This window comes from Taudactylus pleione, unplaced genomic scaffold (assembly GCF_031769625.1).
Source record: "Taudactylus pleione unplaced genomic scaffold, aTauple2 ptg000329l, whole genome shotgun sequence".
Classification (NCBI taxonomy): domain Eukaryota; kingdom Metazoa; phylum Chordata; class Amphibia; order Anura; family Myobatrachidae; genus Taudactylus; species Taudactylus pleione.
The window spans coordinates 3,069,465-3,085,153 of NW_028284730.1; the positions used below are offsets into that span (position 1 = coordinate 3,069,465).

The 15,689-nt window shown below is 43.5% G+C and overlaps 1 protein-coding gene across 21 annotated transcripts in view; it reads right to left on the reverse strand.

Annotated features, from left to right (window-relative positions):
• The window catches only part of CAMK2B (calcium/calmodulin dependent protein kinase II beta), a 144,714-nt gene that overhangs the window by 13,002 nt on the left and 116,023 nt on the right, over nucleotides 1-15,689 (reverse strand). For 11 of the 21 annotated variants that reach the window (XM_088443308.1, XM_088443317.1, XM_088443315.1 and 8 more), the window contains 2 exons: nucleotides 3,759-3,887; nucleotides 701-820 (listed from right to left, as the gene is read on the reverse strand). The exons of the other annotated variants lie outside the window; for them this stretch is intronic. In XM_088443308.1, the coding sequence (XP_088299434.1) occupies nucleotides 701-820; nucleotides 3,759-3,887 (249 nt within the window). The remainder of the gene's footprint in view (nucleotides 1-700; nucleotides 821-3,758; nucleotides 3,888-15,689) is intronic. 21 annotated transcript variants of the gene reach the window in all.

The window sequence follows — 15,689 nt, forward strand, 5'->3', positions numbered from 1 at the left end:
GTTAGGTTTAGGGACCCCTGGGGGGACTTAGGGTTAGGCACCCACCGGGGAAAGGTTAGGGTTAAGCTAGGGGAATGGAGGTTAGGGCTAGGCGCCACTAGGGAGAGATTAGGGTTAGGCAACCCCCGGGAGGGTTAGGTTAGGGTGCGGGGAGGGTAGGTTAGGCACCCCTGGGGGGAGGTTAGGGTTAGGCATAAGGGGGGGGGAGGCTAGGGTTAGGCACCCCTAAAAGAGGCTTAGGGGGGGGAGAGGGGAGGGTTAGGATACTTACCACCGCACGTTGGGATCTCCTAGAGTCGGGTTTTCACTGTTGGGATTTGAACCGGCGGCTTAACAGCCCTAACAATACAACCTTCTACCTCATTACACTGTGGGTCCAACAATACATTTGCGCAGCTGCCATTTTGTGCTACGTAAATGACCTTTATATTATCCAAACACTTTATTTACCATTATTTAAGTGCTGGGGTATGAAAGAATAATAGAGGACAAAGGCACCCATGTGACACCACCTATAGGCAAGAAAACATGGACATCAATGAGCATGAAGGTTATAAGAGAATAATATGGTGAGAAATGGGAGTGCACTGTGATTGGTTAGAAGGCTTAGACATGCGTGTGAATGGGAAGAGAGAGGTCCATAGTAGGAAGGAGGTGTGATCCCATGTGAGATGCGTTTGTATGCGCTAGTTCTACTTACGCTGTACAAACGGAGAGTTTAGGTGGGGCTGGGAGAGCCGATGCTGCGTGTTGGAATACTGCACTCCCTCTGCTTCTGAGCCTCGTCTCACTGTGTTAAATATATCTGAAAATCTAGCAGCTGGGAGGGGGACAAAGAGACAGGGACCAGGGAAAGAAATAGAAACAGAGACAAGAGACAGTGAAGCAGAAACAAAGGTAGAAGGACAAGAGACAGAAGCAGAACCAGAGGTAGTGAGACAAGAGACCGAGATGCAGAAACATAGGAAGAGATATGAGAAGAGGCACAGAGGAATAGAGGTGGAGTAAGAGATGCAGTGTAAGATGGATGGAGCAAGAGATACAGAGGAAGAAAGAAAGAAAAGCACGAAAAGAGGAAGAGATATGGAGAAGGAGGTACAGAGGAAGAGATACAGAAAAGAAGATACAGAGGAAGAGAGAGATGTAGATACAGATGAACAGAGTCCAATATGCAGAATCAGAAGAAGAGAAATGGAGAAGACGATAAAGAGGAAATAAGAAAGATGTAAATACAGAGGAAGAGAGATAGAGAAGCAGGTACAGAGGAAGAGAAGCAGAGGAAGAGAGACAGAGAGGCAGAGGAAGAGAGAGAGTAGGAGATACAGAGAAGCAGAAGAAGAGAGACAGAAAAGAGGAAGAGAGAGAGAGAATCAGATACAGGAAGAGATACAGAGAAGCAGGTACAGAGGAAGAGAGACAGAGAAGCAGGCACAGAGGAAGAGAGACAGAGAAGCAGGTACAGAGGAAGAGAGACATAGAAGCAGGCACAGAGGAAGAGAGACATAGAAACAGGCACAGAGGAAGAGAGACATAGAAGCAGGTACAGAGGAAGAGAGACATAGAAACAGGCACAGAGGAAGAGAGACAGAGAAACAGGCACAGAGGAAGAGAGACATAGAAACAGGTACAGAGGAAGAGAGACATAGAAGCAAGTACAGAGGAAGAGAGACATAGAAGCAGGTACAGAGGAAGAGAGACAGAGAAGCAAGTACAGAGGAATAGAGACATATAAGCAGATACAGGAGAAGAGAGACAGAAGCAGGTACAGAGGAAGAGAGACAGAGAAGCAAGTACAGAGGAATAGAGACATATAAGCAGATACAGGAGAAGAGAGACAGAAGCAGGTACAGAGGAAGACAGACAGAGAAGCAGGTACAGAGGAAGAGAGTCAGAGAAGCAGGTACAGAGGAAGAGACATATAAGCAGATACAGGAGAAGAGAGACAGAGAAGCAGGTACAGAGGAAGAGAGACAGAGAAGCAGGTACAGAGGAATAGAGACATAGAAGCAGGTACAGAGGAATAGAGACATATAAGCAGATACAGGAGAAGAGAGACAGAAGCAGGTACAGAGGAAGACAGACAGAGAAGCAGGTACAGAGGAATAGAGACATAGAAGCAGGTACAGAGGAAGAGACATATAAGCAGATACAGGAGAAGAGAGACAGAGAAGCAGGTACAGAGGAAGAGAGACAGAGAAGCAGGTACAGAGGAAGAGAGACAGAGAAACAGGTACAGAGGGAGAGAGACATAGAAGCAGGTACAGAGGAAGAGAGACAGAGAAGCAGGTACAGAGGAATAGAGACATAGAGGCAGGTACAGAGGAAGAGACATATAAGCAGATACAGGAGAAGAGAGACATAGAAGCAGGTACAGAGGAAGAGAGACAGAGAAGCAGGTACAGAGGAAGAGAGACAGAGAAGCAGGAACAGAGGAAAAGAGACAGAGAAGCAGGTACAGAGGAAGAGAGACAGAGAAACAGGTACAGAGGGAGAGAGACATAGAAGCAGGTACAGAGGAAGAGAGACAGAGAAGCAAGTACAGAGGAATAGAGACATATAAGCAGATACAGGAGAAGAGAGACATATAAGCAGATACAGGAGAAGAGAGACAGAGAAGTAGGTACAGAGGAAGAGAGACAGAGAAGCAGGTACAGAGGAAGAGAGACAGAGAAGCAAGTACAGAGGAATAGAGACATATAAGCAGATACAGGAGAAGAGAGACAGAGAAGTAGGTACAGAGGAAGAGAGACAGAGAAGTAGGTACAGAGGAAGAGAGACAGAGAAGCAGGTACAGAGGAAGAGAGACAGAGCACCAGGTACAGAGGAAGAGAGACAGAAGCAGGTACAGAGGAAGAGAGACAGAGAAGCAGGTACAGAGGAAGAGAGACAGAGCACCAGGTACAGAGGAAGAGAGACAGAAGCAGGTACAGAGGAAGAGAGACAGAGAAGCAGGTACAGAGGAAGAGAGACAGAGAAGCAGGTACAGAGGCATATTAAACAGAGAAGCAGAGGCAGATAGCATATACGGAGGAGCAGAAAAAGGCAGGATGTTCAGGCAGAAGAGTAGATATATGTGAAAATTTAAGTCATAGGGACAGTGAAAAGAAATAAACAGAAGGATAGAAGCCCAAAAGAATAAAGAGTGAAGACAGATTGAACCAGAGCAAAATGTAAGGGATTGAGGGGGATTGGAGCAATAGGGAAACAACCAAATCAATTAATAAAAAAAAAAAAGAAAAGAAAAAAGAAGACATATCAACACAGAAAGAGCAGAGACACAGCAGCAATGTGAGTGACAAGAAACACAAACAACATCCCATCACAAACAGGCAAGGACAATACCAGTCTCCACCCCCCAGAAAGTAAGTAGCGGCAGTGCCGGCCCCTCTCCAACCCCCCGACTGTGCATCACACACACATCACAGTGACAGAAACACAAGGGGATGTCTGAATCATTTATCCCGAACTCTCTGCCCATTATCGTGACTGCACAGCCTATAATGCAATCATATTACAATCTAAGGGCATTTAGGAGCAGTCATGCCACTTTCACTATACTGTATTCTTTGCTTTAGACTGATGTTTGTACTTATTATTTAGGGGTTAAAGTGTATTTAAGCACATTTTAAAAGAAAGATCTAATACAGCATCCCAAAATAATGTTATGGGCTAGTAGTGATTTCTGTACTGTGTAATAAATTCTGCACTGTCCATGCACAGTCATTAAGTTTTCCCTACGTCCCCAACCTATTACTTACGCTGTGCAAGAGGTGAATGGGGGAAGGATGGGGAGAGGGGCTGCTGAGCGACCGCTGCTTGAGGTCCCTCAGCTTCCAGGGCCCCCGAACCCCGCCTCACTGAGCTTAAAATGTCAGAGAACTTCAGCACTAGAGAGAACGGGGAGAGAAGAGGAGGTGAAGCCAAAGAGAGAGAGAGAGAAGTTAAAGGGGACTTGAGGGCAAAGTTACTAAGTGCACCTCGGCGTGTTTAAGCCCTACATTTAAAACGGCAATGATAGTAAATGCATAACACACAATGTTTTGCTTTTAATTTCATGACCTTTTTACATTTCTACTTCAAAAACACTGAGAAGTGTGGGCTCAGCAAATTTACCCCTTGGAGTGAAAATGAGTGGAGCGAGTGATGAGGGAGAAAAAAGATGTAGAGAAAGATGGGAAGCCAAGGTAACCCCAAATGTGAAACATGATGATATATAGAGGACTGAGAGGATAAGATACAAATAACGAACGTAAAAATGATAAATGAGATGTTCTATATATATTTCCTTGGAGACTACAATCTGTGTCTGTGGCTGAATGCGCTGTTGGGTAGATACTCAATTTTTAAAAACCGCAAAGGCTTTTTCTGTTTCCCAATATTGGGTCTAATTCTGAGTCGATCTTTGCCAGCGTATGCCAGAAGGGGAGATCTATCAAAGCTTGGAGAGAGTTATAGTGGAAGTAGATAAAGAACAGTACCAACCAATCAGTTCCTAACTGTCATTTTCAAAACACTGGGGACAGATGTATTAAAGCGGCACTTATCGTGCCGCTATAACGCTTCCTGCTTTGCCTCTTTACCGAGGCGAAGCAGGAAGCACTAATGATGAGATGCATTAACATCTCATGGGCCGGAGCGGAGGAGTGAAAATCCCCCCCCCCGCCGGCGATCCCTGCCTGAGCACACAGCCTAGTGCTGATGCGCTGTGTCTTACTCCCGGCCGGCTCCACTGAGCATGCGCGGGATCTCGCAAAGTATCATGAGATCCCGCGTGCAGCCCTGGAGCCGGCAGCCCCCGCAGCAGGGACAGCGCTGTCACTGCTGTGAGGATAGGACATCACCAAGCTGCAGCTGTCGACAGCGATAGCTGCAGCGGGTGGAACCGTAAGCCAAACTGACCGCTCAAACATAGCCCTGCCCATAGGTGCTGCTATCTTGTAAACAGCTGCTATCTACAAGATAGCAGCACCGTGTAGCAGCACTTGTAGATAGCAGCACCGATAATGCTAAGGGCATTTGGGAGCAGTCATGCCACTTTCACTATACTGTATTCTTTGCTTTAGACTGATGTTTGTACTTATTATTTAGGGTTACATAGTGTATTTAAGTAAATTTTAAAAGAAAGATCTAATACAGCATCCCAAAATAATGTTATGGGCTAGTAGTGATTTCTGGGGGTCATTCAGACCCGCTCGTGAGCGAAGGACGCTCGCAAGCGGGTCGATGTTGGGCGAATGCGCATGCGCACGACGGAGGGAGCTCCGTCGTGCGCATGCGCGAGACCCGGCAAGCGACGAGGAATACCTCGCTCGGGGTCTCGCACCAAAGGGGGCGTGCTGTCGATGGTGAGTGACAGCACGCCCCCTTTGGTGGACGTGCCGTGGGCGTGGCTGCCAGACGGAGGCGTTTCCATGGGAACTAGTGATGTCAGTGAGAGTGATTTTGGCTCTGATAGAGCCAAAATCACTCCAGGGCTTGCGGCAGAGAGACGCTACCGCAGGGTCTCCGTCGCAAGCCCGATGGTCGCGATGGTCTTGACTATCGCGACCATCATCATGGACGCTCACATAACTGTGGGTGGTAACCTACAGCTATGCGAGCGTCCATAAGGCCGCTCCATTTTCAGGGAGGAGGGCCCTGATTCAGAGCGAGCGCTCTGGTCAGAGCGTTCGGCTCTGAATCAGGCCCTCTGTACTGTGTAATAAATTCTGCATCGATAGCAGCACTTGTAGATAGCAGCACCGATAATGACAGGGGCACATAACGTGCACTGATGCCACTGAGGTCTATGGGGGTCATTCAGACTTGTTCGCGAGCAAAGGACGCTCGCAAACGGGTCGATGTTGCCCCACTGCGCATGCGCACGTCGGAGGGAGCTCCGTCGTGCGCATGCGCGAGACCCGGACTGCGACAGCCAAGCTGTCGCTCTGGGTCTCGCACCAAAGGGGGCATGCTGTCGATGTTGATTGACAGCACGCCCCCTTTGGTGGGCGTGCTGGGGGCGTGGCGGCCAGACGGAGGCGTTCCCATGGGAACACCTACCATCTGAAGCCGGCCCCACTGACATAACTAGTGATATCAGTGGGAGTGATTTTGGCTCTGATAAAGCCAAAATCACTCCAGGGCTTGCGGCAGCAAGACCCTACCGCAGGGTCCCCGTCGCAAGCATCATGGACGCTCGCATAAGCTGTGGGTGGTAACCCACAGCTATGCGAGCGTCCATGAGGACGCTCCTAAAACAGGTAGGAGGGCCCTGATTCAGAGCGAGCGCTCTGGTCAGAGCATTCAGCTCTGAATCAGGCCCTATGTACTGAATCAGCTCCTAACTGTCTCTTTACAGCCTGCATTTGAAAAATGACAGTTAGGAGCTGTTAGGAGCTGATTGGTTGGTACTTTATCTCTGAATGACAGTTAGGAGCAGTTAGGAGCTGATTGGTTGGTACTTTATCTCCATCCACTTTATCTCTCTCCAAGGCTTCATACATAGACCCCACAACCTGTAACATAACAGATTGATTGGTACTTTTTTCTCTCTCATGGCCTGAGGTACGAAGCCTTGGAGAGTGATAAAGTGGAGAGAGTTATAAAGTACCAGCCAATCAGCTTCTAACTGTCATTTTTGAAACACAGCCTATAAAGTGAAAGTTAGAAGCTCATTGGCTGGTACTTCATCTCTCTCCAAGGCGTAGTACAGCTTGATAAGTCTCCCCACATGGATCTCCAATTTTCTGCGGACACTGAAATAGTTTATTCTGGGTGGTAACTGGGCAGTAGCCGCTCATTATCCTTAGTCATAGGGCTATGCTCCACCTAGCATGGGGTAGGTGTACATGGTAATTATGACGGTTGCTCTAGCACACGGAAATAGGAGGGGCGGTGATCACACGTCCTAATAGATGCGTAGCCATCATTTGTATCTTTGCTCAGCTTTATATTATAATATGAGTGAAGCAGGAGGCAGAGGGGAGCTCAGGCGTGGCTGTGTTAGTGGCGGTGTGCTGAGGTGACACAGTGTCCGCTTAGAGCATCCATGTGGGAGAAATAGTCGCAGAGTCCCTGGTTGGCCTGCACAAGTTGGAGTGAAGGCCTCGCTGATAAGCTGCCTCACTGCTGTGTCTTACCATGTGTGTAAGACATCTGCTACCTGTTATAGGGTGTGTGGGCTTGTGTGAGGTAATAATGGCGAGACCTCACAATATTAAAGAGCGTCTGTCGCTCCTGTCTACTGGCAACCGCTGGATTTCCCTTCCTTCACGACCTTTACCAGTTTACATTGTAATCTGTCTGTAGAAACTGTAGAGCATTAGCCTTAATAAATAATTCATAAAATCATTTGTAAATCGTACAGCTTTTTACCTCCCTTCTCCTCCAGCAGAATTAATGAAACCATTACATTGTATGTTCCCAGCTACTGATCGGCTCTGGAAGATCACATGAGATTACACAGATAAATCTCCTGTGAGCAATCTCACTCCTCCCCTGTGTGTACCCTGTGATCTTGTAGTGCCCCGCATACAGTGCTAGTGCTATATATACACACATGGTGCACACATACATATGGTGGTTATGTAAAGATTAATGTAGGGGTGGCACCAACGGGTGCCCAATCCCTGCGATCTAAGGAGAATTTATTTAGTTTTCCAACTTAACCCAAAGGAAATAGATTTGAAAACAGGACCGTATCTCCGGCAATGAGTAGGGTCCAGTGGCTTCACAAGGGGGGAGGACGCACCCGGTAGTCACCCACCGAGGGGTGACACCAAGGAGCAGACTTCCCCTCAGTGACAGGAGCCGGGGGCTGCACTGTATAATTATGTGCAGCACTCGACTCCTGACACTGTGAGGAAGCCGTCTGGTACTGCATTCGGGGCAGCCCGCAACTCCAGCACCCCCTCCTGCCCAAACAGTAATAAGCACGATGACGGGACCATGGGAGTTCGGCCGCAAGGCCACGGGTGACTCCGCGGGGAGGAATGCCACTGGCAGGGTCCTTTATAGGTCGAGGGGTATATTTACTAACGGTGGAATTTTGGTTGATTTTGTATTTCAGGGTCTAAATCATACATTAAAAAATATGTGAAAAATCACCTGTTAGTAAAACAAATAATTAAAAATCATCTGTTAGTAAATGTGTGATTTAGGAGTATATTTAATGAAAGTCGATTTGGGTCAATATTTGTTCGATGTTGAGTAGATTTTGTGTTTCAGGGTCTAAATCACACATTCACTTAGAGATGATGTTTTGACATTGTTTAAAAAAAAGATGTAAAAAATCATCTGTTAGTAAATTGTGATTAACTGCAGGTGTCTATTCATCATCATTTAATTTCTACAAAAGCAGATGAAAATGAACATTTTCACCTGCTTTTGTAGAAATTAAGTTTTCGGGCCATTCATCAAAAGGTAATGCAGGAAATATCACAGATATCTGCTGCTTACCATTCTCTCCCGGAATGGCCCGCTGTCCCCATACACTAGTATCACAGATATCTGCTGCTTACCATTCTCTCCCGGAATTGCCCCTCTGTCCCCATACTCTAGTATCACAGATACCTGCTGCTTACCTTTCTCTCCCGGAATGGCCCCTCTGTCCCCATACACTAGTATCACAGATATCTGCTGCTTACCATTCTCTCCCGGAATTGCCCGCTGTCCCCATACACTAGTATCACAGATATCTGCTGCTTACCTTTCTCTCCCGGAATGGCCCGCTGTCCCCATACTCTAGTATCACAGATACCTGCTGCTTACCTTTCTCTCCCGGAATGGCCCCTCTGTCCCCATACACTAGTATCACAGATATCTGCTGCTTACCATTCTCTCCCGGAATTGCCCGCTGTCCCCATACACTAGTATCACAGATAAAAATACAGTGCTTGCAGTTCCCTGCGCTCCACTAGGGTGGTGATCAAGTTTCAAGAAATATATAGATGAGGGAGTTCCCCAGAATAAATTCCTATGATGTTCCTTTCACAGTCTTTCATAAACTCAGATGTTTTGAATAGTGGATATATCACTTTTGGTTCAATGTTCCTCAAAAAAAGGTATAAGAAATAGTATATAGTGAAGTACAGTTTATTGTAACATTAAAACATCCATAAAACACATATAGCAAGCAGCGTACCAGATATCGTGGGGGAATAGGACAGCACACACCCCAAAATAGAATACAAGGAGGTCTAAACAGTCGCCTCCAGGGATAGGTTCGTATAATCCTCCTGGTTTTTATTCCGCGGTAGCTGTGCTCCAACCCCGTCACCTGGCTCTCTCACTGCTGCTCCTTAACTCACCAACGCGTTTCTGCTCATATAGAGCCTTTCTAAAGGTGTGAGTACTGTTATCTACTACTTCCTTAAAAACCCTTTAACACATTCCCATTGGTCACTCTTTAATTCGCTTAATTAGACTTTACAGAAACACTGTACATAAAAGCGCTACCCACTACATCTCATCTTTACAAATAGCTTTATAATCCAAGCGATCTTACCTTTAAACCAAGTAAAACAAGTGTAAATTAATAGATCAGTGGCTTGCGTTCCATTTGCTGGAACGCAAGCCACTTCCGGTGCGTCTTCCTATCTGTCTCTCCAGACGTGATGTAACATGACGTCATCTTTGTGCGTTCTCTATTAGAGCCTACGCATGCGTTCCATTCAATGGAACGCATGCTACTTCCGGACAATCTATCTCTCCTACTTGCCGGAAGCGACATGACATGTGCTTTCCTCTTTAGGCGGGGCTGTTTTATTTAGCCACCATCGTGGTTTGCGTTTCACCTAGTAATATGTACATCACTTCCGGGTTCCCTTACAGGTCCTCCATTGGTAATTACATTACAGCCTTTAAAGTGCATACCGCTAATGATATCCATATTGTATACATAAGGAAATCATACTATATACATTGTGCTATTAAAATATCACACAAAACAATGATACATATAAAATCCATAATGACATATCCAAAATATTAAAAGTATTAAAAAATTAATAAAATTACATCTTCTTAAAATCTGTATCTTAATACTTATAATCAACTTAAAAAATAAATAAAAAAATTATATATATATATATATATATATATGTCATAGGAAGGGAATATAAATAGTAAAAAAAGTAAGAGACAATATTATCATAAAAAATCAATAACATTCATATAAGGTATTATAAAAACCATTTCAATTCAAATTCAAGATTTAACCCATTAGGTGCTAAAGATCCCATATCATAAATCCACCTCATTTCTGTCTGGGCTAAGTTTTGATCTATTTTATTTTTCCGCCAATGTTTATGAACTGATTGGATACCCATAACATATTTAATGGATTTGCAACATTTAGTGTGACGATCTAAAAAATGTTTCGATAAAGAATGGAGTAACGAATCACTCATTATGTTACGCAAGTGTTCAGCCCACTTTCAGTGGTCTTGATGTGCGGCCTATATACTGTAGGCCGCACTCACACTCTATTAGATAAATACAGTTTTTGGTGTAACATGTTATGAAGTCTTTTATACAATACACTTTATTTGTGCTAGTGGATTTAAATTCTACTATTTTGCTTGCTTGTGTACTATGACTTCTACACATTAAACACATACCACATCTATGGAAACCTACTGTTTTTATCCTTCCTGATCTTTTTTGGGGGAATCACACTTTTTACTAATTTATTTTTCAAATTATTAGCCTTTCTATATATAAAATGTGGTTTTGTTGGGATAATAGTTTTTAGCATAGGTTCTCTGGTTAATAAATGCCAATGTTTTCTCACCACACTTTCCATTTCTTTACTGTGTTTATTATATGTGGTGATAAATGGTAGTTTAATTTCTTTTTTATTTTCTACCTTTTTAGGTTCCAATAAAAGTGCTCTATCCACCTCCATTAAATCCGAAATATAGGTATTTAAACACTTTTCCTCATACCCTTTGGATAGGAATTTGTTTTTGAGGTTTCCAGCTTGTTCTTCGAATACTGTGATATCCGTACAATTCCGCCAAATTCTCCTCATTTGTCCTTTGGGCACATTTCTTATCCATACTGGATGATGATTACTTCTGGTGGATAGATACGAGTTGCTGTCAGTCGGTTTAAAATAAGATTTTGTTTTGAGGGTTCCATTTTCAATATAGAGGGTCAAATCCAGGAAATTAATATTCTCCTTACTACTGTGATAGGTTAAATATTAAAATCATTCTCATGGCCGGAACAGGATGTGTAACAGCAAATCTATCACATTATATCGATTACCACCTTCAACCTGAAGTAATAAAGGTGAAATCATATATTAAAGATACAATGTATATACTGCAGAAAGTGAATAAGTTTGAATGGAAAGAGAATTATATTTTGGCCACAGCTGACGTCAGCAGTCTATACACTATAACAGAACACTCAAAAGGTATAGAGGCTGTAAAAGATTATCTGAGTAGGCGCTGTCTGGAAAACAAGAAAATTTCATTTATTGTAGATGGCATTAGTTTTATTTTAAATCATTTTTTTTTTTGGTATAATGGGAAATTTTATCAACAAAAGAAAGGTACCGCAATGGGCACACGATCTGCTCCATCATATGCCAATCTTTTTATGGGTTTATGGGAGGATCTTAATGTGTGGTAAAACAATGAATTTTTAAAGAATATTAAAATTTGGTATCGTTTTATTGATGACATCTTTTTTATCTGGGAAGGCGGCCAAGTAGAGTTAGAAGATTTTTTTAATAAGTTGAATGAGAATGATTTTAATATTTATTTAACCTATCACAGTAGTAAGGAGAATATTAATTTCCTGGATTTGACCCTCTATCTTGAAAATGGAACACTCAAAATTAAATCTTATTTTAAACCGACTGACAGCAACTCGTATCTATCCACCAGAAGTAATCATCATCCAGTATGGATAAGAAATGTGCCCAAAGGACAAATGAGGAGAATTCGGCGGAATTGTACAGAAATCACAGTACTCCAAGAACAAGCTGGAAACCTCAAAAACAAATTCCTATCCAAAGGGTATGAGGAAAAGTGTTTCAATATCTATATTTTGGATTTAATGGAGGTGGATAGCGCACTTTTATTAGAACCTAAAAAGGTAGAAAATAAAAAAGAAATTAAACTACCATTTATCACCACATATAATAAACAATGTAAAGAAATGGAAAGTGTGGTGAGAAAACATTGGCATTTATTAACCAGAGACCCTATGCTAAAGACTATTATCCCAACAAAACCACATTTTATATATAGAAAGGCTAATAATTTGAAAAATAAATTAGTAAAAAGTGAGATTCCTCCAAAAAGATCAGGAAGGATAAAAACAGTAGGTTTCCATAGATGTGGTATGTGTTTAATGTGTGAAGTCATAGTACACAAGCAAGCAAAATAGTAGAATTTAAATCCACTAGCACAAATAAAGTGTATTGTATAAAAGACTTCATAACATGTCACACCAAAAACTGTATTTATCTAATAGAGTGTGAGTGCGGCCTACAGTATATAGGCCGCACATCAAGACCACTGAAAGATAGGTGGGCTGAACACTTGCGTAACATAAAGAATGGAGTAACGAATCACTCATTATCGAAACATTTTTTAGATTGTCACACTAAATGTTGCAAATCCATTAAACATGTTATGGGTATCCAATCAGTTCATAAACATTGGCAGAAAAATAAAATAGATCAAAACTTAGCCCAGACAGAAATGAGGTGGATTTATGATATGGGATCTTTAGCACCTAATGGGTTAAATCTTGAATTTGAATTGAAATGATTTTTATAATACCTTATATGAATTTTATTGATTTTTTATGATAATATTGTCTCTTACTTTTTTTTACTATTTATATTCCCTTCCTATGATATATATATATTTTTAAGTTGATTATAAGTATTAAGATACAGATTTTAAGAAGATGTGATTTTATTAATTTTTTAATACTTTTAATATTTTGGATATGTCATTATGGATTTTATATCTATGTATCCTTGTTTTGTGTGATATTTTAATAGCACAATGTATATAGTATGATTTCCTTATGTATACAATATGGATATCATTAGCGGTATGCACTTTAAAGGCTGTAATGTAATTACCAATGGAGGACCTGTAAGGGAACCCGGAAGTGATGTACATATTACTAGGTGAAACGCAAACCACGATGGTGGCTAAATAAAACAGCCCCGCCTAAAGAGGAAAGCACATGTCATGTCGCTTCCGGCAAGTAGGAGAGAGAGATTGTCCGGAAGTAGCGTGCGTTCCATTGAATGGAACACACGCGTAGGCTCTAATAGAGAACGCACAAAGATGACGTTATGTTATGTTACGTCACGTCCGGAGAGACAGATAGGAAGTCGCACCGGAAGTGGCTTGCGTTCCAGAAATTGGAACGCAAGCCGCTGAGCTATTAATTTACACTTGTTTTACTTGGTTTAAAGGTAAGATCGTTTGGATTATAAAGCTATTTGTAAAGATGAGATATAGTGGGAAGCGCTTTTATGTACAGTGTTTCTGTACAGTCTAATTAAGAGAATTAAAGAGTGACCAATGGGAATGTGTTAAAGGGTATTTAAGGAAGTAGTAGATAACAGTACTCACACCTTGAGAAAGGCTCTATATGAGCAGAAACGCGTTGGAGAGTTAAGGAGCAGCAGTGAGAGAGCCAGGTGACGGGGTTGGAACACAGCTACCACGGAATAAAAACCAGGAGGATTACACGAACCTATCCCAGGAGGCGACTGTTTAGACCTCCTTGTATGCTATTTTGGGATGTATGCTGTCCTATGCCCCCACCATATCTGGTACGCTGCTTGCTATATGTGTTTTATGGATGTTTTAATGTTACAATAAACTGTACTTCACTATATACTATTTCTTATACCTTTTTTTGAGGAACATTGAACCAAAAGAGATATATCCACTATTCAAAACATCTGAGTTTATGAAAGACTGTGAAAGGAACATCATAGGAATTTATTCTGGGGAACTCCCTCATCTATATATTTCTTGAAACTTGATCACCACCTTAGTGGAGAGCAGGGAACTGCAAGTACTGTATTTTTATCTTGATGTAAACAGGGTGTAAGTGACCACCCAAGCGGCTACTGCAGCACCATTGAATTGGAGCGCTTATTTCTTTGTTATTTCAGTTGATTAGTATCACAGATATCTGCTGCTTACCATTCTCTCCCGGAATGGCCCGCTGTCCCCATACACTAGTATGGGGACAGAATTCATCAAGCTCCGAAAATACAATATTTTCAGAGCTTGACAGCAGGAGCATTCGCCATCTTCAGATGGCGTTTGCCCCCGCACTTGCCGCTAACCCTGCTTTCGGATCCCTTCGCCCCTGTCTGACTCCTTCCGTCGGACAATGGGGCTCTTGTGGGCCTGTGTGAACTGTAGGTCATGCACGCGCACTAGTTTCACTGCTCCAAAAGGAGCGGTGAAAGCGTTCGGGGAGACAGCTGATTTTCGTATCAGCTGTCTCTGTGCTGGAGCAATAATGGATTGCTCCAGCGCTCGTGTCGAGATGTTAATTACCCCAATAATTAACATAATGAATAGAGCCCTTAGACCCTGAAACACAATATTGACCCAACGCTGATCAAGAATCGTCCAGAATCGACTTTTAGTAAATTATTTATTGTCAATGTAATGTAAATATGTGGGCAAACAGAAGTGCAAACCTGTCCACCACCACATCTTAGCAGCTATCACCAAGGAACACCTCACCAAACCATACATATCAGTGGTCTCTGGGCCTGATTCACAGATGTATTCTAGGCCGATATTTTGCTAATTGAGCGTTTTTTTGCCACTGCGCATGTGTCGGAGTCACACTACGCATGTGTCACGGTACATTACCGTGGTCGCACACTGCAAATCTTTTTTCTCAGTGTGATTGACAGACAGGGAGCATTTAGGGGAGGCAACGGGGAGTGTTGGATAAAAACGCAGCTGTGTCTCGGCCGTTTTAGGAGCGTGTGACATCCTGCGTCTGCCATCCCATATGCAGGAAACATGGCTCCGGCGTCTCAGTTATGGAGGCCATTCTGACTGACCACAGGCTCACTCAATGTTTGCATGATCTGTGGGCCTAATTCAGCGTTCACTGCTGACTGCAGATTCCCGATGTTCGGGAATATGTGCAGGCACCAGACCCGTTGTGCGCATGTACAGAACGGGTCTGCGAGCCCGCACGTAAACTGGCAGCAGACTGTCAGTGATTGACAGTCTGCTGTCATTTGGGGGCGGGGAGGGGGCGGCGATGGCCTCCGTTTCCTGAAGAGGAGGCGTGTTGCCGCCGTTGGGAGGGAGGGAAGAGGCCAGGATCTCCGTCGGCTGACAGAGATTTCCTGGCCTCTTCTTCGCAGCTACAATGTCGGGCTGCATGACCCCATGGGTCACCTTAGCCGGCCGATGGTCCGCAGAGCATCCGATGCTGCGTTGGACAACGCAGCTTGGATACGTAATGCAGCAGGAGGCGGGATGCAGCATTACCATATCAGCACAGATGGAATTGCTAAGCTGCTTGCGAGCAGCTTAGCTACTCCGTCTGAAGCTGAGTCAGGGCCTGTATTCGAGGCTGCGTACATGTAGACAGTTGCGGACAGCTGCGATGGCTCTGGTAGGCGTCTCAGTACAAGTCCCGGTGGATTTTCCATCAGCATATTTTCACACATTCACAGC